At 37.9% G+C, this 22,407-nt stretch overlaps 1 protein-coding gene across 1 annotated transcript in view; it reads right to left on the bottom strand.

Moving 5' to 3' along the window:
- Positions 1 to 16,336, bottom strand: part of LOC135199661 (calcium-activated chloride channel regulator 1-like) — a 111,530-nt gene extending 95,194 nt beyond the window's left edge. Inside the window, exons 1-3 of the mRNA XM_064227817.1 lie at positions 16,254 to 16,336; positions 15,670 to 15,796; positions 10,342 to 10,539 (exon numbers count right to left, since the gene is read on the bottom strand). Coding sequence (XP_064083887.1) covers positions 10,342 to 10,539; positions 15,670 to 15,796; positions 16,254 to 16,336 — 408 coding nt within the window. The remainder of the gene's footprint in view (positions 1 to 10,341; positions 10,540 to 15,669; positions 15,797 to 16,253) is intronic.
- Positions 16,337 to 22,407: the final 6,071 nt, after the last annotated feature.

The following is a 22,407-nucleotide window of genomic DNA, read 5'->3' as shown; positions in this document are numbered from 1 at the left end:
GGGCCAATGTGCGTAAAGGTAGAGCATGTAACACCTACGCACGTATACTGTATGTGTAATATAGAATGTTATGACCTTGCGTCATCCTTTATCCCCATGCATGTCGGTGTGTAAACATGAGGTACATAAAAGGTCCTATATTTATAATTTAGTACTTTGTATTTAGATATTCTTTTTTTTGGCATACATCTTATTTGTGTTAGTTCATTTTGGTACTTTTAACTTATTTAGATTACCTTATTTTGCCATTCATTTATGTGCTTTTTACTTCATATTTTTTATAGTTATTACTCTACCTTATTTGTTATGCTAAGTTCACATATTGACATATCAAGGGCACGTATGCCCACATATGTGAAATGTGGCCTTATGCATGGTGAGATAGTCCCGATCAACCGCATATGTGACACGGGCCGATGTGCGTAAAGCAAGCGTATTATAGTGTGCCGCAAATGTAACCATTGAGCAATCATCACATGACGTGTACCAGAACTGGCCTGACAAGTCGCAGCACAGCTAAAAGTAGTGCGTGGAAGAGCACATAACACCGATGTATGTGTGTAATGTGGTGCGTTGCAGCCTTATGTCAACCTCACGTTGTCCCCATGTACTGCAGGGGTTAAACCTCAGGTATAAAAGAGCCGAAATGCACACATGTGATTGCAGTTGCTGTCATCTCACTGCAACCAGGAATGTCAAGGAGCAATACATGCTGAAAAAATATTTTCATCGTTATTTTTTTTTTGGCAGGAGAACAAAATTTAGTTACTTTCCTGTATTCTTTATTGTTTACCTCAGTGTATTTGCTTAAGTATCTTCGTATTGTATACTTAGCATTAATTTTCTGATATGCTAATTCTATATTTTTGAAATTTTCTTCTCTCCAATATCTGCTTATTTTTTTGTCTGTACTATTTATGTTTCTTTCCCTATATTTTACATATTGAAATCTGTATTTAAATAGACGTTTGGTTTCATGTGTCTTAACAAATTTATGCACTTTTATGTGTTGTAGTTAATTGAATAAAAGAAAGTTTTCAATTATATGATATTCTTTTTACATCAATCCTTAGTAATTCTAAGAAGTAGAGAGCCCGATATGATAGTGCAAATATATGTTTATTTATTCTAAAGACTTAACAATAATACATGACACAAATACGCAAACATACAGTAAACATAAGAAATGTATACATTTTACACCTACATGAAATATAACATCTAAACGCAACTGACCGGCACAAGCCTGCCCCTTTTATCACAGGGCACAGCATTGTCATGTTGTCCTGGGTACCTGCGGAGTGGTAGGATTGCTGCGTCTGCTCCTGCACCAAGTGGAGACACACGCTGTGTGAGGCAGGAACCCTGGAGCGGCTTGGGACCATGCTTATGCTCACCGCCACCACGTGGCCGTATTGGCATTACGCTATATGGGTCAAGCCATGCTATTTTTCATGTCTGTACTTTTTATTTTTCTCTCCCTATATTTATAATTTAGTACTTAGTATTTCTTTATAATTTAGTACTTATTATTTATTTTTTTTTGCATTTGTCTTGTTTGTTTTTATTATTAATATTAGTTTATTTTTGGTACTTTTTATGTTTTTGTTCACTGAATAAAAGTAATTTTTTCAATAATATGTTTATTTTTAATCAATGGCTTAGGCATGCAACATAAAAAACATAACAGAAGCGGACGGCAATGATACTAGTCTGAGAGAGGAACTGAAGCCCCAAGCCCACTACAAGCCCGCCGCACAGCGTCTGTACACCATGCACATTGTTGCAACATCATCGTGGGTAGCCGAGAAGTGGTGCAGTTGCTGTGTATGCTCCTGCACTGCATGAGGACCCATGCAGTGTGTGGCAGGAACAGGGAAGCAGAGTAGGACCATACGTTAATGCCCAACAAGCAACACACCGTAAACGCTACTTATGCACCACGTTGTATGTGTGGAGTCACATAAAAGGGCAGTTTTGAAGTGAGCAGTACGTATATTTGAACATGTTGAAAGATGTGTGACTCTCCACACACGCTTGGGTGGTGCATAGCGAAACCCTTGTCTCCACTCCGTATGCCCATGTACTTAAATATGCACTATGGAAGATTTACATTGTCTTTTCGTAGGCTGTTGCCGGCTACGAATTTCTGTTCATGCGTGTGCATATGTGGCTTGGCTGGAGGCGGCAAAGCTGATAAATTGGGTGAATGATAAGCTGAAGGAAGCAGCCCAAGCGAGAGCAACCGAACGGGAGGATGAGAGAGAAGCACAAGAAAGAGAGAAGCAGCTGAAAGAGAATTCCAAGCCACCAAAAGGGAGAAAGAAAGGGCACATGAACTGGCTATGGCAGTCCAGTGCCTCTCTGGCACCCCTGAGTCCCACGCCTCCTGTGCCCTCTCACCTCCACAGCATGGGTGGCCTCATTAGGGCTTGGGATGATAACGAACCCGACACCTGGCACATCATGTCGAGCAGGTGTTTAGGAACTTCAATCCAACCCCTCAGGAAGCGGTCCTCCTCCTAGGCAAGCATCTCGCTGGCAAAGGGCAGACTGCTGTCGAGGCCCTTCCCCTGAATGAGTGACACGATCTCGCACTCGTCCAAGAGGCAATCCTTGGGGCTTACGAATTGACCCCAGACCGTGGAGTAAAAAATGGAGGACTATGCCCCAAGGAGGCTAACCAGACGTGGACAGAGCGGGCAGGCAAGAAGACACTGGCACTCGGAGGTGGACGAAGGCCTCCAATGCAACATCTATTGAGGAGGTCTTAGAACTCTTCCAGTAGAGGACTTTCTTGCCTATGCCGCCCTGATCTTGCCACCCACTTGGTGGACAAGGCTCCTGCGACTCTTTTGGAGTGCTGTAAATGGGCAGATGCCTATGACACCCACCATCCATTGCAGAGTTTCTTAAAAAAAGAAAACAAAAACACCGTCCTGCTCTCCCCCCCCCTCACTCCTGCTGCCACCTCTCAGCCTACCCAGCGCCCCAATAACCTTCCTCAGAAACCTGCGTGTGGGCATTGCAACAAACCAGGTCACACCACTGAGCAGTGCCTATCAAAGGTAGATCCTCCTCAGCAAGCTGCTGCCACCCCTCCAAATGGACTACCCAATCATAATAACAAAAACAACAGCCAGTGGAACAGAAACAACAGGCCCAAGCCTGATTTTAGCAAGAGTTTCTGTGACACCTGCAGAGTGCATGGGCACACTGCTGCCTGGGTGAGATGCCCCAAGAAAGCTACTGTTTCTGCCATTGCTATGGCTGTAACAAATCCATCCACTCTAGGCCCCCCAGCTCAGGGCCCCATATTTGTCGCACCTCCAAGAGGTCGCTATCCTGCCCACCAGGTCTTAGCTTTCGACGACACTGGTGCGCAAGTCTCCATCATCCGAGAGGATAAATTTTCTTACGGAGCCAAGGTTGATAGGCATCAGTTCATAACAATAGAGAGCCTCAACCATGTCAAGATGTTCCTACCTAATGTCCGGTTGAGAGTCACATGACCTCACTGTTCAAAGATATGTACCATGGCAGTGGCAACCTATATACCCGGAGGTTACGATGTCCTGTTAGGACAAGATTTTAAGTCTCCTCCTTACTTTTTACCATATCAGGGCCCCCGCCCTCACATAGCTCCAGACCCATTCCACGGGCCTCCAAGGACTACCTCTTCACAGCCAGTACCACTTGAAGGTGCCAGGCAGTGCCAGGCTCCATCTCTCATGGATGTTGAGCTGCGTTCGAGTCCTTCCACTGAGTCAGGAACGGCCTTAGTGCCAGTGCCAAGGCCAGACTCAAGTCTTCCTCCTGGAGCTCTAAGTTACGGTCGCTCTCCCTCCGTTGGCTTGGCCCAACTACCCCTGCCGGCAGTCAAGGAAGAGCCAATTTCAATAGGAATCCCCGAAGACACCATAACCATAGTGGACACTCCACCAATGGTGTGGCCTTGCCGGCCGCCCCAGAGTCGGTCCTCTCCACGGGTAAGCCCATCCCGAATACCATTACCTCATCCAATCCCCCTCTGTCAGCAGCTAACCGGTCCCGGAGTAATGACTCTGCCGAATTCTATTTGGTCGAAGAACTCAGGGAACCGAGCCACGCAGTATTAGGCACGTGGACGAGTGCCAAGGCCCCAGTTGTCGCAGCAGCTGGAGCAGATGCCCCTTCGGAATCTTCAAAGTGCTTGGATCCTCCAAGGCCCCCCATGGCATGTCAAACCGACCTCAGAGAGGTCGAAGGAAGAAGGGAAAAGTGCGTCAAGGTTTTCCGAAACCTTACAAGAGCCAATAGCCTCTCTGAACTAGTGCCTGGCACAGTGCCACCCTCTTATAGAGAATTCTGACCCTCTCCATACAGAAGAGAGTTTCAGACTCTGCTACTTCTACTTCTTTCTGACCCTTTGGTAACTTTCCCCTTTTCCTTTTGTACTGTCTTCAACTTATCTTCCTTGGTTTCCTTTCTACATATTTATTGCCTTGAGGCATTTATTGCATATTGTATGCTCTGTTTAGGCAGAGCCAAACTGCCAGCTACCCTGGCCGTGTATGAATTAGTACTTCTTATGAACTACTATCGTAAAAGTGCCACAACTGGCACCGTGCCCTATTCTAGGCACTTAGAATTCCATTTAACTTGGGAAAATTTTAGCCAGCAAACGTTGCTATATCTTAGAGATAATTTCGAAGCCTGGCTCATTTATACCTTGGTAGATTAGTTTTTGATTTAGTGTTATTCCCTGGTCTTTATTTTTGTGAGATTCCCATTGATTTGATAAAATGTACATTTTTTTTTCTTGTGTGTGTGTTGTCTTATTATTTAATCCCTACGAACGATTACTCCATTAATTTTCCCCTTGTTAGTGCACTAATGTTAGTGCTGATGTAATTAATACTGTTAGGCTTCGAGACAAAGTAACTTAATGAAACCATAGGGCCATTAACACACCTGAACGTGTCATATCGCTCCATCAGGGTAAACAGATAGGATGTGTTGCCTTGAACAATTGAGATAGTAGTATTATATAGGATGTAACTTACCTGTAGGTTTAATTCCATATATAACCACTTATTGTTATTCATTGTTATTCTCAGTGTGACGTTATATTTTAAGTGTATGCTTATTTGAATATAGAAAGTTAATCGTTAGTCAAGTTACACTTCATTTTGCTTAATTCTCTGCCTGTCAAGTAAGACTTCATGAATATTATAATCGGCATTCTCTGCCTGTCGAGTAAGACTTCATGAATATTATAATCGGCAGAGTTTGAATATTGCTTATATTATAAGTCCACTCAAGGGAGAATGGAAGACTCAGTAATCTATATTGCAATTGGTCCTTGTTTCTAGCTTGTCTTGTCCATTCCAACCTGTCCAGGGTTGAAATGTCCTCTAGAATGCGGAGGTGTTCAAGATTTAAGCTAGAATCAAGAAAAAGTAAAGTCTTTTACCCAAGTTTAACGCATCTGTACGAGTTACCCCTTCCATTTTGGAGGAATCTAGTCTCCTTTCTTTTGAAAAAGCTATCTCTTCTCCCATTGGTGCTCGGAATTACCCCCACAGAGACTGAAAGCGGGGCTTACCAGGGGAAAACTTCAAAAGGCCTTGAACCTAGGAGCAGAGTCTCAGAAGAACAACAGACCTAAGCCAGGTGAAACCCTGGCTCCTTACCAGACGCTGCTGCGCCCCCCCCCCCCCCCAACACCCCCGCTCCTGGGCCTGTCTTTCCCATGTTTTGGGAAGCCGCAAGTATATTTTAAAAGTCCATAGTACTGAGACTTCAAGGAGAAGACGACCAGCCTCATTACTAAGGTACTGTAAGGGAAATTCCATTTCAACCAGGGAATTGTTTTACCTTTGTCTGTATTTCATTTCCTTTTTCCAAGGTGACTTGTGCAGTGTTTCATTCCCCCTTGCCATCTGGGCTCAATTCTGTAATTACTCCCCTGTGATACTAGTAACATCCCCCTAGTGAATCTTGCATTTGCAGACAAACGCTGTGCCTGGCTGTGGTCGGAATTGGAAATCCTCTGAAGCTTGCAATCTTGATCCGTTGCGCAATTTTCCTAAAAGCCGTGGCCGGACTGCTCCCACCACGTGTTCGGGTGGACTGAAAAGCAGTTCACCTGCCCCTTGTATTCCTGGAACTGTAAATTCCTGTAAATATAGTGCTTTAAAACTAGAGTCCAGCTTTTATGTAAATTCCTCCCTCCTCAGTAAAATCTGCCTTATGCCTGAGAAATTTAGTTTTTCAGTTTTTTTTTTCTTTGTTCAAACCATCGTCCTCCAGTCAAGGCCTAAATTTTAATGTAATTGTATTTCTGGAGGAGACGAGGGGGAATTTAATGAATATATATATATATATATATATATATATATATATATACATATATATATATACATACATATATATATATATATATATATATATATATATATATATATATATATATATATATATTCTAATTTGTGATTGGCCCCACTCTTTCCATCTCCAAAATTATATCATCCATTTTCTCAGCTATCTATAGATATAATAATAATAGTAATAATAATAATAATAATAATAATGATAATATTACTTCATATCTCTTCTTTAGTTGCTTTGACTTTATTATTCTGAAAAAACTGTTCTTTGCTACACATCAGTTTGTAAGAAGAAACTTGATATAGAGAAAATAAAACAACTTAATAGGATAGATGGTTCATCTTAAATCTAATATAGACCATTATATGATATATATATATATATATATATAGTATATATATATATATATACATACACACAGTAATACCTCAATCTTACCCGATTCGAGTTATGTGAATTTACAATAGCTCAAACTTTTCATTGGAACCTAACTAATTATTATACACAAGTAATTTACATACACATGAAAGGAAACACAACATTTTCGAACCATGGAGAAACCCTGCAAAGGTGTTTGTTCAATTTCTTTTATGTAATTTATAAGTTTTGAAGGTTTTATAGCAAATTAAATGACATAAACAATAAAAATAATAATTTTTTTTCTCTCTTTTTACTGAGATGAAAGAATTTTTATGGTACATGTAGTATGTACTATGTTTATTAATAGTAATAATGATAATAATAATAATAATAATCATAATCATAATAATAATAATGGTAACAAATAATAATAATAATAATAATATAACTGTAATTACAATATTCGTGATAGTATTTTAAAGAAATGACCTTTCCATTTCACTTTAAGTAAGGGCAACTCTTCTCTATCTCTCTTACTGAGATGAAAGAATTTTTATGGTACATCTACTATATCTCCTTTATGTTTATTAATATTTTCAAATGATGATAATAATAATATAACTGTAATAACAAAATTATGCATATAAAGAATTCTTTCCGTCATCTTTCTTTTTAACTTTTTAACTCCACAAAGCCTCAAGTCCAGAGCTGTCAAATATGTCAGTAATGTGACAGGAGGGAGAATGTTGCCAGATTAGTGATCAATGATTTTTATGTAATTCTCTTTCTCTCTCTCCTCTCTTCATGTATGTAATCTTCACACGCTCCTCTATTTTTACCAATCATGTATTTCTTTTTTTAAAGGTAATGTATTAAGCTAACTTTTGAAGGGAATTACAATAACTTTAATTTCATTTAAAAGTTAGCTTAATACTTACATAAAGACGACTCTTCTCTCTCTCTCTCTCTCTCTCTCTCTCTCTCGTAGTTAGCGGTAGTGTAGAACATTTTTAACCGATCTATTTTTACCTTTACCTTCTAGAACTGTAAATGCCTGTTCTAAAATAGTCACATAACTTTGAGTTGTATTAGTCCAAATAAAAAGCACTGTTTCTTCACGAAAAGAAATTTCAGAGACAAGGAGAAAGAGATTTAGAATAAAGAATTTCTGAAAATGTGGTTGAGAAGACTTCTAAAAATAGACCTTCCCGTTGGTCAGAAGGGGGAAGAAGAGAGAACTATGTTGTACGTATGTAATCTTCACACACTCCTATATATTTACCAACCAATGATTTTATTATCAGTAATGTATTAAGCTAACTTGTTTAAATGAAATTACAGTAACTTTAATTTCATTTAAAAGTTAACTTAATATTTAGGGAGCATGATTAGGGTCATATTTTGTGTTCAAACTCTGGAAGTAAGCATTTATTAGCATCTTTAGAGACCGTGCCAAAACTTATGTGAAAATTCCACATGCGCGGAGATCTGGATCCTAACCTCGTCCAAGTTTGAGTTATTACCGTATATATATATATATATATATATGATATAATATATATATATAATATATATATATATATATATATATTTATATATATACATATACATATACATATACATATACATATACATACACAAAATTTCTTAATTCGCATTGAACTGTATATAATCTAAAACAAGACTTTCGAAACATCTGGCCTTCATATGTGAATAAGGGGCCACCAGCAAGTTATGTTTTTTTCTGTGTTCCCTAAAGAGCGATTATGTGATGAAATGATTTGTGCAATAATTTACTAATAAAAAGATGAAGCCACAACTGAATGCATATTTTGGCGGAGGAGAGCTAGAAATAAATCCATTATTGTTGTTAATGTCCCAAATATTCAGAAAGGCTTTGAATATCATTGCTTGCCTCAGCGGATTAGAATGTTGGTATACGACAGAGAGAGAGAGAGAGATAGGGAAAGAGAGAGAGAGAGAGAGAGAGAGAGAGAGAGAGAGAGAGAGAGAGAGAGACAAACGACATTGTTTGTTTTATATTTTTGAATTCCTGAATTAATTCTGGTAGCCTTGCGCTTACATTATTTACAGACATCTAAGCCATGTGGAAAATGCAAGGTTTCAGAAGGATTGTGCTTTTCCACCAATATTCCACTTGAGAACTGTAGCCGAATATTTGAAAGCTATAATTTTTGGCTGGACCAGCAAGCAACCAACTATCATTGTTCATATTTTTTGCTCCAGTGAGGTTGGGTGGATTTAGGAGTTAATGCTTTGCAATAGCACAGTTGGCACGTGCGAGCTTTCGTTCTGGTTCAATAGGCATTTCTCTCCTTTTCGAGGGCTGGGCTAACGGTTGCTGTTGCTTCCTCAGTATCCATTTCTGGATGACATCCGACGCCATTACCTATTCACAATTGTTTAATTATGTAAAGGTCTGTATCGGTGTAAATAGAATTAAGCTGAACTATCTATCCCATTACGTTCAAATTACAAAGTGTGTATTATTTACTCTATATCAAGTTTCTTTCTACATCAAGTTTCTTCAGGATAATAAAGTCAAAGAAACTAAAGAACAGCTATGAAGTATTATTATTATATCTATTATAGATAGCTGAGAAAGAGATGATATAATTTTGGAGATGGAAAACAGTGTGCCAGTCACAAATTAGAATCGCTGTAGAATTTGTTATCGCTAAGGATTGTAGCCTTGCGTTTGCATCCGGAATCCTTGGGGCGCACCGGAAGGATAATCGTCACTGCTGCAAGTGTTATTCGGAGAATGCCTCGGAGCTGGCGCCAAAGACGAGAAATCCCGTCGCTGTCAAATTTCGTTTGAGAGTTTTCGTATTGACGTCAAAAAGATACTATTATTTACAGCTAATAAGGGCACCCAAAGATTGCATCCTCCGCCGAGGCAATGTCATTTATACGTTTAACTTAAGTGTGGTAAGCATTATCGACATCGTCATCCGGCGCCTATTCAGTCGTTGTAAGAAGGCAGCTTACGTTTCGCGAAATGTTTGTTGTCTTGGCTTTATACAGTAATATAATTAAGCCTAAGCATATATACAGGGTCTTTAGGCCCAAGCCCCAACCCCAAGTGCTACAGAATGACTTTCTGTGACGTTTTAAACCTTGTTTGGTGGCCAACTCATTATGAGTGTAAATATTTTTGGTTTGTTGTAAGGTTTGCTTAACATTTGTCTTCAAAGAGAGAGAGAGAGAGAGAGAGAGAGAGAGAGAGAGAGAGAGAGAGAGAGAGAGAGAGAGAGAACTTCTCGAAGTAAGTCAGTCCTTAGTTGACAGATGTCTCTACCCACATACTGGCGAAACACGAGAGGATTGTTGGTTAGTCCTCCAAAAAGTCAAGCATATCATTCACAAGAGTCCCACAACCGCCCTTGCCCGGTATCCTAACGGTAAACCTACACCCTGGCCTATGCCCTAGTGCCTCCTACTGGAAGGTCGTGAGTGGGTCCTAGCTACCTTGTCATAGCTATAATTCGGTCATCAGTAATTATATTGGTGCCTTACCTCCCGTTTTCTTTGTTGGCCTCCCCTTCCCGTCGTATGAAAGAAACTACCGTTTACCTTTCCTCTTACCTTGATATTATCGACGATGGTATCGTTCTGCTCGACTTGATCGCCGATTGCTACCACGATTCCTTCGTAGCCATTGTCGTAGAGAACGGCACTGCCGAATGCCCTCTCTGTCACCGCAGAGATTAGAAATAAGTGCCAGAATAATCCCAAAGCATCTTGAAGCTCTGCCTTGTGATTTTCACGTTGAAATACTGAGGTTTATATCAGTTCGAACTTTCGTATCCTAGATGGCAGTTTTCTGTGGTGTTTTTCTCAGTTTGAACTGTTTTATACGAGATGATACGATCGAGTGCTGTTCGTTTGTCTCGAGAATTGAAAATGAGTAATTATTTCTCCACCCGTTTCCTCTTCAAGTTTCGATTGATGTTACGTTTTTATTATCTTGGGACGTCTCTCCCAAAGAATTGCCATAAGCTTCTTTTAAATCTTTGTTTGTTTTGTGGTTTGATTTTTAGTAATAGTCTGTAGTGGACTTTTTTGTCTTTTCTGTATCTCGATATCTTTTCATGCGCATTGTTTATTTGTTGCTCTGCTAAGTGTTGTCACCTTCAGACCGCTGTTACTGTCACGAAATTTGTTTCGTCATGTTTAGCTGAATGCTTACGCCAATTCCTTGCGCCGTATCCGGGACCTTCTGCAGGATATTTTTGTTTCACTGTTCTTCTTACTCGGAGGAGAGAAAATAAATAAGTTGCACTAGTGACTTTTTTCTCAGCTCACTAGTGGATACTAGTCTACACAGTCACCAAAGCACTTTTCACTAGTGCCACTTTTTAATAATCCACTTTTACTCGCTAGTGGATATTAGTCTATACAGTCACCAAAGCCACTTTTCACATTGCCACTTTTCAAGAATGCTACTTTACTCTCTAGTGGATGCTAGTCTACACAGTCCAAGTGCCATTTTTTATTAGTGCACTTTTCAGCAGTGCCATTGTGCTTGCGAGTGGATGATAATCTACAAAGCCACTAATTCACATAATAAATCTCGGAATTGGAAGCTCCAAGCAACTGTCACTATTATTTTTATTGCAGAAATATCCATGATCAGCGATTTGAGCTATGATCACTGATATAATCACCACCTGATGATCATTATTCTCGGTAAAATTAACAATCACCATTTGAACAATTAGTCATGTTTGATATCACAAACACGATTTCACATTTAACTGTTATTTCGAGGAACATCAGAGTATTAGCCTACACTTGTCACTATAAAGAGCACCATTTGTTATCAGTTTATTTCCTCCAGTTAATATTCATTGTTATCGTTATAAAAGACGTATATAATAACAGCTTTTCGTTCTAAGTTTGAAGATTGGAACGCTGTTTTCTCTGTGACATTGCACCCTTGGACTAAATACCGAATGACTTCATTGCCATGCTGCTTCGTCAGTGTAAGGAGAGAGAGAGAGAGAGAGAGAGAGAGAGAGAGAGAGAGAAACCACCAGTAGAACATTAAGGGTTATGACGTCAAATGGCCGGAAATCGTAGGATTGTGTAAGAAGATCCACGTAAAGACATATGGTTTAATGATTATTATTATTATTGTTATTATATTATTATTATTATTCTGCGTGAACGGATCATTGGTCAAATCTTATCTCGCTCATTGTGGCAGTGGTAAATTTTGTGAATACTCCCCATGATTCATAAACGCCATGCACATGCGAATGAGCGCTTTTTCACACACACACACTTACACGCACACACCCCTGTTTGTTCGCTCCTTCTAAGGGATGGTGGTGATGATGATGATAACAGATGCGGAGCTTCGTCGAACTAAGGTCGCTTTTGCCGTCCTATGGGATTAGCTCTTCGGCCTTAGCGTGCTTGCTAAGTGACACGGGGGCGCCTTAGAGATGGATAGAGTCAATGTTGACATAATCTTCTTACGGAATGAGTGAACAGAGCTATTGATATCACCATTGCAAGGTCAGGTGTCGCTGTATTCATAAGAAGTTTGTTGAAAAGTGCGTCATCTTTTTTGGCTTATCTGAAAGAGGATTTCCGATTCTGATGTGTGTGTGTCATAGTCTCTCAGGTGGTATACAACTCTGCATTCAAACAAATGACTATCTTGAAAATAGTAGAGACGTCTGCATATATATATATATATATATATATATATATATGATATATATATACATATATATATATATATATATATATATATATATATAGATATATATATATATATATATATATATATTTAAATGTAATTCTGATTCATATGACAAGTAATTTTCAGTATATATATATATATATATATATATATATATATATATATAGTATACACATACACACTTACATACATACAAGCACACACCCAGTCATAAAAGACTCGTGCCCCTCGTACCTTAGGCTAGATACATTGGGTTAGCGGTGGGGCTCTATGACGAGTTTAAATAGATTGACATTTTAATTAAGCTTTTTTTACTCGTGTCGTCCGTCACTTACGAATCTCTTGTTGCCAGAAGCGTAACAGCTATCAAATCTCTTTCTTTTGTGTTTGTAGATGACTTATTTTCTTGTTGTTAACATTTTCTGTGTTGTAGGTGACTAACCTTTGCATTTCATTACCCAAGAGCGGTTTTGTTTCATTCTCCCTTCCTCTCCTCCCATTTCGAAAAATGAACGCAGAGCAAATCAATAGGTCAGTAAAGGCAGATAAGTTTAGCAGAATAATTGTGTTGAGGTATTTATTACCGAAAGCCGACTTCCTCCTCCCCTCTCCCCCTCCCTCCCCCCCTTTCCCAGCCACTTTCTAAGTCCCTCAAATATAAAGGTGTAGAGGATTTTATAAATGATATAAATAGTGGCACAGTAAGAGTGTTCTGTTACTTTAAATATATTGAAGAGACAAAGTAAATTTTGCCTCTGGGTTTGGAAGCAAGTACTATTTTGGCGAAAAGGTGGTAGATGATTCATAAATTAGAATTTTCTTTGTAATTTGAAAGTTTAGAGGTTCTTAAATACTTGGAAAATTATTGAAGATTTTGTCAATTAGTCTAGTATAGCAACCAGCCCTTTCAAAGGTAGTTTTTTTTATGCAATTCAGGGCATTCTGATTATGTAGTTGTAGAGTTATCAAGATTAGGGGACTTTGCGTTACCGTTTCTCACAGACTTTAAAGTTGGCCATCCTGGAGGAGAGAGAGAGAGAGAGAATAATCCAGATTTATTCCTTAAGATTCACTATCGGAAACTGAATTAATGTTTTCAGGTGTTGATAGTCACTGACTTATATTTAACAATATATTTTTGTCCGCATGCTTAATTTACGATATCAGATCCATAACAATTGTTATTTTCTCTCTCTCTCTCTCTCTCTCTCTCTCTCTCTCTCTCTCTCTCTCTCTCTCTCTCTCTGATGAGAAATCCGATGGTCAATGTAGTGGGAAAGTCCCATTCTGTGGGGAAAACTATTTATTTGTTTAATTTTTTTAGGTAGATTACTGCGAATGATTTGAATTCCCGGTGAGCATTTTATATTTACCTGAATTTGTATTGCCGTTCTTCTTTTAGAGACGTTTCATCTGTGATCTGCATTTTGGTCTTAGGTGTGTCCACACTACAGTGAAACATTGCCATAAACATGTCAGGTAACTTATCAATTCATATCATTAACAGGTAGAGAAAAAGTCAGCGACTGTAAGTGAAGAATGATTTTTTCGCAAGTACTTTTCTGGCAACCGCGCGAACCACTACTTAGAACTGACAGAAGTCTTTGACTTGTTTTCAGCTGTTTGTGATATGTGTGCGATAAGTTGGCGACGTGTTTATGGCAAATGGATGCATCCTTATCCATCTATATATCTTTGATAATGAAATGGGAGCGGATCTGATCTTATTAATCCTTCCCCGGGTGACGGAAGGGAAGACATGATCCAGTCCCCCACCCCCTGCAAGCTGATTTGTCCGGCCCGGTTGGGGTCGGGGTAGGTAGGGGAACATGAGGGTAGGGGAGACATACACACCCTCCTTTTGCAAACCTGTTTGTCCGCTCTGGGGGCTCCATTAAGTTCCTTTGTAAAATAGATGTCATTTTGTATTTTTATTTTTGTCTTGTACTCAATTTTTAATGTGGAAGACTCATCGAAGTCCGTGTTGATTTTTACTATCCCTTTACTTTCTGAAGTTATGGTAATTATATCTCAGAGGTATTTCTGAAGACCCAAATTCCCAAATACTGGTTGGAAAAATATATCAAATATGTCACTTATATCGTGATATGATATGAAAATTTCTTGTGAAAAGTCATTAAGTATTTCATGAAATGCTGGGAATATGTAGGGTAAGCATTGTTAATTTATAAGGTATTGAAAATATTTATTAAAAAGATAACGTCTGAATTTCATTTTTTTTGTGTAACTGAAATTCATATATCAAATTATTTAGTATCAGTATCAGAGATGCTCAGGACAGGAGTGACTTGTAAAAAAAAAAAAAAAACAAAAAAAAAAAAAACATTGCTAAGAAAAAGTAATTTACATGCATAAAACATAGGGTCATTTCATCAAAACCAGACTGAACCCTAACATAGAAGATCTAAGATATAATCTTGGAATTATTGTGGGGAATCCGACGATTTTTTCAGTCCTTACTTTGGAAGGTCTGCGAAACCCCATCCGCCGTTCTCACTCCTCTGTTCGTATTCGATCTTCGGAGGCTGAGCGATTTTCTTAGACCAACATCCCTGTCGAAGTGAGCGGATTGTGTTGTCAGGGATACCGATGGCTGACATCTGTTTGGGAAAGTGGTTGAGGGTTGTCAGTTAATGGCCTGGTTTAGAAACACTTTTGGTACAGCTGGATTATGTCATTATGATTGTTTGTCTAGATCGATGTAAAAGGCGGAAGTGTGAAAGCTTCTATCATGTTCCTGATTTTAGAGATGACTGGGGTGAGGAGCAGATCAGGTTTTCTATTCATGTTATGTGGAAATGGTGTGTTTTTATAAATTCTTGAAAAAAAAGAAAGAAAAGTATCTATATGAGATTAATTTGGTTCATTTGTCTTTCCAACTTACTGGCACGTGTGAATGTTTCGGCTCCAGAAGGTGAACTTATGTGCATTTGGTATAAGAGTGGTTTTGCAAAACTCAAGCCTTTAACCTATCTGGGTCCCAAATTCTCCCCTTTTAAAGACTCCGGACAAACCATGATGCACACCATTAATTTTGCGGTTCTTTTAAAAAGAAATCATAGCAATATTCAGTCAATTTCAGTGGTCAGTCGATACTCCGCAGTCATTGCCTCCAAATGAATTTCATTGACGTTGAATGCTACCTACTTGAGAGTACACTGAAAAGAAAATCCGCTTACTGTTGGGTAGATGCCGAAGTCCAGGTAATCTCCAACAGATCCAGTGTCGTGGTCAGTAGGGTACACAGAGGCTGTCTCCGCTGTAACCTTGGCCGCTGTAGGTTGTGGAAAATGCGTCAGTTTTGATCTGTAGTTGGAACTGGGAAAACAGTTATTTATTTTGCATAACCACAGGTTCTTGTGGACGAGCTGATGAAACCTTTTCGTTGGCTGCAACCTGACTAATGATACTTTGCTGAGTCGTCGTCTCTTAGTAGAGAACTATAGTAGATTTTATTCCTTTCATTAATTACATTGAGTATGTTAGAACTTCTTGCCTCATCTACGCCAGAACACTAGACAGGGCGATCAAAACTTTTAGCCAGTTTAAGTGATGGTTATGGTTTCCCTTACAGAATTAGCAGTACTTACGAATATAGTCCAAGGGCTGGATCCTGTGATTACCAGAGAGGAAGCTTTTCAGGTCAAGGTACTGCAAAGAGTAAGCATCCGTCACCCCAAAGAAACTCCTGCCCGCTGAAGTATTCTCCGTCAAACAGCGTCCACGTGTTCCCGTTTGGGTTGTGGGTCTATCACCAGCATACCTTATAGAGCTTGCCTGACGGTACACAACAGAAGCACAATAAATGCTAGAGTCTTTACTACAGTAAAACATGTCATAGCACATGTCTGCAACTTAACGCATACCCATCACAAACTTACTAAAAAACAAGTCAGCGACCGTAATTTGAGGACAAAATTTTCACAAGGGCTGATCAATTGTTTGAGGCACTGGTTAGAAATACCAATAAATAGTTGAAATGTATTGAACCTGTTGTGGTATGTTTGTTGGCGACGTGTGTTTGTGACATGTTTTGCTGCAGTGAGAATGAACTCAGAAATGAATACTGTTTACATCACTCATTCAGAGCCGTAGATTCAGGTATAGCTAGAGGGGGGTGTATAGAAAATATCTTACAACGTCAAATCAGAAATTACCGTCTTTGCTTTGATGAATGTTGTATTACTGATTTATGTGTGTGTGGTGTTTTTTTTCTTTTTCTTTGTTTTAAGTGTCACATCTGTGTAAAAGCGTTCGGGAGTTGGCGAAAGTCTGGTGTTTTACTGCTTTCCTCTCTTTCATTAAATTAGATATCTACTCCAGACTTGACGTATTAAACTATATGGGGTTAGACATAACAGGGTCTTTTGCAGTGAAGCAAAATGAGAAATTAGATGAAGGTTAAAAACCTTTATAAAAGTACAAGCCACGTAAAATAATATGACATGAGAAAATATTATAAGAGGTTACATTTTGTAACGAAATGGACTAACCGCATTTCTGAAGCGCTGGGAAATCGACTCGCAAATTCTATTCCGTGGGACACAAAGTACACGCGGCCGCTGTACTCAACGTTGTAATTGTTGTTCTCATAGTACATCCACCTGCAAAGGAAGGTGATGGTGATTGTCAATCAGTCAGTCAATACAGACACACATACACACACACACACACACACACACACACACCACACATCATATATATATATATATATATATATATATATATATATATATATATATATATATATATATATATATATATATATATATATATCAAGTATAAAAGGTCATTAAAACACTCTGGGTTTAAAGCTAAGACTATATTTCGGTGGACTGACTTCCACCCTTATCAATCAAGAAATGAATAATTACTTGATAAGGGTGGAAATGAGTCCACCGAAATATAGTATCCTTAACTTTTAAACCAGAGTGCTTAAGACGTATTCTGTCTTAACAGAAGAATTTATTTACACACACATATATCATACATACAATACATACATAACATATATATATATCCTATATATATATATATATATATATATATATATATATATATATATATATATATGTGTGTGTGTGTGTGTGTGTATTTATATATGCAAACTGTATAAATTAGTTTTCTCACTTCTGCATTGACCTAAATGATACAGCTATGTAGCTACAGCTCTTATGCACAGTTGCTTATTACTGAATAATGAAACTATATGAAGCCGTTAAATACAGCTGTATAAAAGTTTTGTATATAAGTAGTTTATTTCTGTTCCCCGAAACTATACTGTACTTCCTTCTAATTCTCTTTTAAGGAATAAAGTATATATTTTTATTCATTATTTTTCTTATTGATCACTAGTATGCACTCTATTTTATGAATGTTGCAGGCAAGAAGATGGGATTTTGCTTTTTCTGCTATCATGCACGCTTATAAACAACAACAACAATAATAATAATAATAATAATAATAATATAATAATCAATAATAATAATAATAATAATAATAATAATAATAATAATAATAATACAAAAAGCAAAGTAACGAGAACTGAAGGGATAAAGCTACCAGATGGGAGCAACATCAAACACATAGATGAGACAGGATACAAATACCTGGGAATAATGGAAGGAGGAGATATAAAAACACCAAGAGATGAAGGACACGATCAGGAAAAGAATATATGCAGAGACTCAAGGGCGATACTTAAGTCCAAAACAAAACTCAACGCCGGAAATATGATAAAAGCCATAAACACATGGGCAGTGCCAGTAATCAGATACAGCGCAGGAATAGTCGAATGGACGAAGGCAGAACTCCGCAGCATAGATAAAAAAACCAGGAAACATATGACAATACACAAAGCACTACACCCAAGGCAAATACGGACAGATATACATCAACGAAAGGAAGGAGGGAGAGGACTACTAAGTATAGAGGACTGCGTTAACATCGAAAACAGAGCACTGGGGCAATATCTAAAAACCAGTGAAGACGAGTGGCTGAAAGAGTGCATGGGAAGAAGGACTAATAAAAGTAGACGAAGACCCAGAAATATACAGAGACAGGAGAAAGACAGAAAGAACAGAGGACTGGCACAACTAACCAATGCACGGACAATACATGAGACAGACTAAAGAACTAGCCAAGCGATGACAATTGCAATGGCTACAGAGGGGAGAGCTAAAGAAGGAACTGAAGGAATGATAACGCGGCACAAGATCAGGCCCTAAGAACCAGATATGTTCAAAGTACGATAGACGGAAATAACATCTCTCCCATATGTAGGAAGTGCAATACGAAAAATGAAACCATAAACCACATAGCAAGTGAATGCCCGGCACTTGCACAGAACCAGTACAAAAGAGGCATGATTCAGTGCAAAAAGCCCTCCACTGGAGCCTGTGCAAGAAACATCAGCTACCTTGCAGTATAAGTGGTACGAGCACCAACCTGAAGGAGTGATAGAAAACGATCAGGCAAAGATCCTCTGGGACTATGTATCAGAAACGGATAGGGTGATACGTGCAAACAGACCAGAACGTGACGTTGATTGACAAAGTCAAGAAGGAAAGTATCACTCTTTGATGTCGCAATACCATGGGGGACACCAGAGTTGAAGAGAAAGAGAGGGAAAAAATGGATAAGTATCAAGATCTGAAAATAGAAATAGAAGGATATGGGATATGCCAGTGGAAATCGTACCCATAATCATAGGAGCACTAGCACGATCCCAAGATCCCTGAAAAGGAATCTAGATAAAAACTAGAGGCTGAAGTAGCTCCAGGACTCATGCAGAAGAGTGTGATCATAGAAACGGCACACATAGTAAGAGTGATGGACTCCTAAGGAGGCAGGATGCAACCCGGAACCCCACACTATAAATACCACCCAGTCGAATTGGAGGACTAAGATAGAGCAAAAAAAAAAAAAAAAAAAAAAAAAAATAATAATAATTATAAATAAGTTATCTTCAGATGAACCCCAAGAAGGGTTCGAAAGCTTTTATAAGGTTTTTATAAATTATACACGAACTTTTAACATTTTTAGTATATTATAAAGTATTTATAAATTTACATGAACTTTCAATACTTTTATTATTGTGGACCCATTAGAGCATTGTATAAACTCTCGTGATTGAGAGTTTTTTCCCAAGAAAAAAAAATAACATTGTCCATTTTTTTACCATTACAGACAGCCCATCCAATGAAAACACTTCCAGGCAAATTCTGCACGCCTATGCTTGCTTCACAAACTTATAAAAATAACAACAATGACAATAATAGAGTTAACTTACATGCCAGTTTGTAAGACGCTCTCGATGTCGTCGTTGAAACCGCTGCCGAAGAGGTCAGGAATATAGTCGTATATGTCAGCGTATTCGCCGCGTCCGCCCAGGCGGCTGTAGATTCGGGTGTAGAGCCTCTGCGGGTTTCCCTCGCTGCGATCCCCGATGCTCGACGCTGTGGCAGATTGGACCATTTGGTTTTGGAAATTGGGATTTTCGCTCTGAGCGAAACTTTAGTTTTTCTTTTTCATGAGGTTAATCGTTCATCAGTTTTATGCGTCAATGAACTTTCTTTTATGATGGGATGCTTAGGCTGACTCGATTCTGTTTCGTATACTGCATTTTATTCATACTTATATATGATTGGGTTGCTATGCACCAGAGCCATGAATACTAATAGGCTGGCAAGATATTTTAAGTTGCATAGCTAAAGGAAAGTTTTATATTTTAACTGCATATATATATATATATATATATATATATATATATGTATATGTATGTATATATATATGTATGTATGTATTTATGTATATATTTATAGTATGTGTATGTACACATACACAGACACACACTTATATATAGATTATATATATATACATATATATATATATATATATATATATATATATATATATATATACGTAGCTGATACATACACGATGGATATCTGAAAGGGGAGAAGCTCAGGCTCAATTAATTTCTTTCCACTCAGAATGAGGTCTAGTCTTTGGTATAGCCACAAAAAGAGAGAAAAAGGGTTGAAAGACTTGAATGGTATGACAGTCGCTCAACTAACCTTCGCAGCCAAAGTTCCAGCTAAAAGATACCGCATACCAACAGCAGTGTCTTCATCGTGATGTTTTATGGCAAACTTGCTTCTGAATAAAATGGCCCCGTTCCTCTCCCTTATAAGCCTTACCTTAAAAGAGCAGGAAATGATAACAGTGTTTCTTTCTTATCAGTCGGATTCTCTGATTTCGTCATTGTTTTTTTAGCTGAAATATTCTTCAAAGCTGTTCGGGATCAGCTTTTATACTTTGACAATTTGAGCAATTTTTTAGGACCATCTTGTGCTTGCAGAAGTATCAATGTGTTTTTCAATAGTGGGCAGTTTTATTCAATTCCACTTACTTATTTTATTCAATGCTTCACTTAGTAACTATATTCTGAGAATCCTAAGGTGATGGAAATTGACCATATGTTTTTAACAGACACGTGACTCGCTATCGCTGTGTAGATACTGAAAACAGATTTCCCTTTGTTTTTGTCGTCTGAGATATACAGTCTGATTCTTATATATATATAATATATATATATATATATATATATATATATATGTTGCGTGTGTGTGTGTATATATATATGTATGTATATATATACATATATATATATATATATATATATTATATATATATATATAATAAACAATGACATACAGACAGCTGTTTCACACAAAGCTGCCTCTTATCTACAGTGTTTGTATGTATGTATGTGCCAGTGTATAAATGGATAAAAACTTGAGTTCCATTGGATTTCATAATACAGATCTTAGTATGAATTTCTAGTACAATTGCTGGATTAGTTCGTTTTGCAGTATTTATGAAGTTACTCATGATTATGATCGTCAGCTTCATTCAGGTCGTCCCAGACTAGATAGGTACCATTCACCAAGCTGCTACCAGAACAGTACCCATTATAGTAAGTGTTCCAAAGGCTTTGTTTTCAGCTGTGACTGACTAGTCTAATCAGGCAGGTGGCTTGGTGGAAGCTTAGGAGTTCAGATTAGGAGCAAATGCACTTATGCGAGTAGGCTGACTTATCTCCTTTCATAGTTATTTATTTTTATTCCATTCATTTATCTTCGTTATTTCTTTTACGAAGTTTATTTCGCATTTGTGTATTTTTCTTTTGTTATAAAGCAGTTAACTACTTTCCTTGCTAGGGCTCTTGGCTTAGTAGCATTCTGCTCTACTAAGTTGTGTTGCAACGGATAAAATTATAATAATTATAATATGCTATGTTGTAGTGACTAGATGAAAATCTTCCTTAACATTCTTTTAAACATTTCTGTACGCCAGTGCTTCCATAATAAGCCTGTTTTAATTTTTGTTTCTACTTTTTACGGGTGTTGAACAGGCGAGGTTCCCACAGTGGTTGACGAACTAAGTCGCTATTCTTTAAACTCTAGAAAAGATAAGCTGTGAATAGTAAGGCCCCTCGATTCTTTTGGAATCAAATAATGATTTTCATATGATGGTCCTAGTTCTTTCTATTGAGTTGATTCAGCAGTAATTATTTTCATTTGACTTATGCCACTTGTACACGGAGGCTGCATGGGCAGTTCAGTAGTTAGGTTTCTATGTACGCGTGTTTTAAAGTGTGGCGCTTGTGAAGTAACCCATTCATTTCTCACTTGTTCATATATTCATTGAAACGCATCTTCTATATATAGATATATATATATATATATATTATATATATATATATATATATATGTATATATAGAATATATATATATATATACACACACACACACACACACACATATATATATATATATATATATATATATATATATATATATATATATATACAGACAGATAGACAGAGAGAAGGAAAAAAACATAAAACAGGG

Source organism: Macrobrachium nipponense, chromosome 26, assembly GCF_015104395.2.
Source record: "Macrobrachium nipponense isolate FS-2020 chromosome 26, ASM1510439v2, whole genome shotgun sequence".
NCBI lineage: Eukaryota > Metazoa > Arthropoda > Malacostraca > Decapoda > Palaemonidae > Macrobrachium > Macrobrachium nipponense.
Note: the sequence above shows the minus strand (reverse complement) of the source record. Positions and strands in the feature narration are given on the sequence as shown.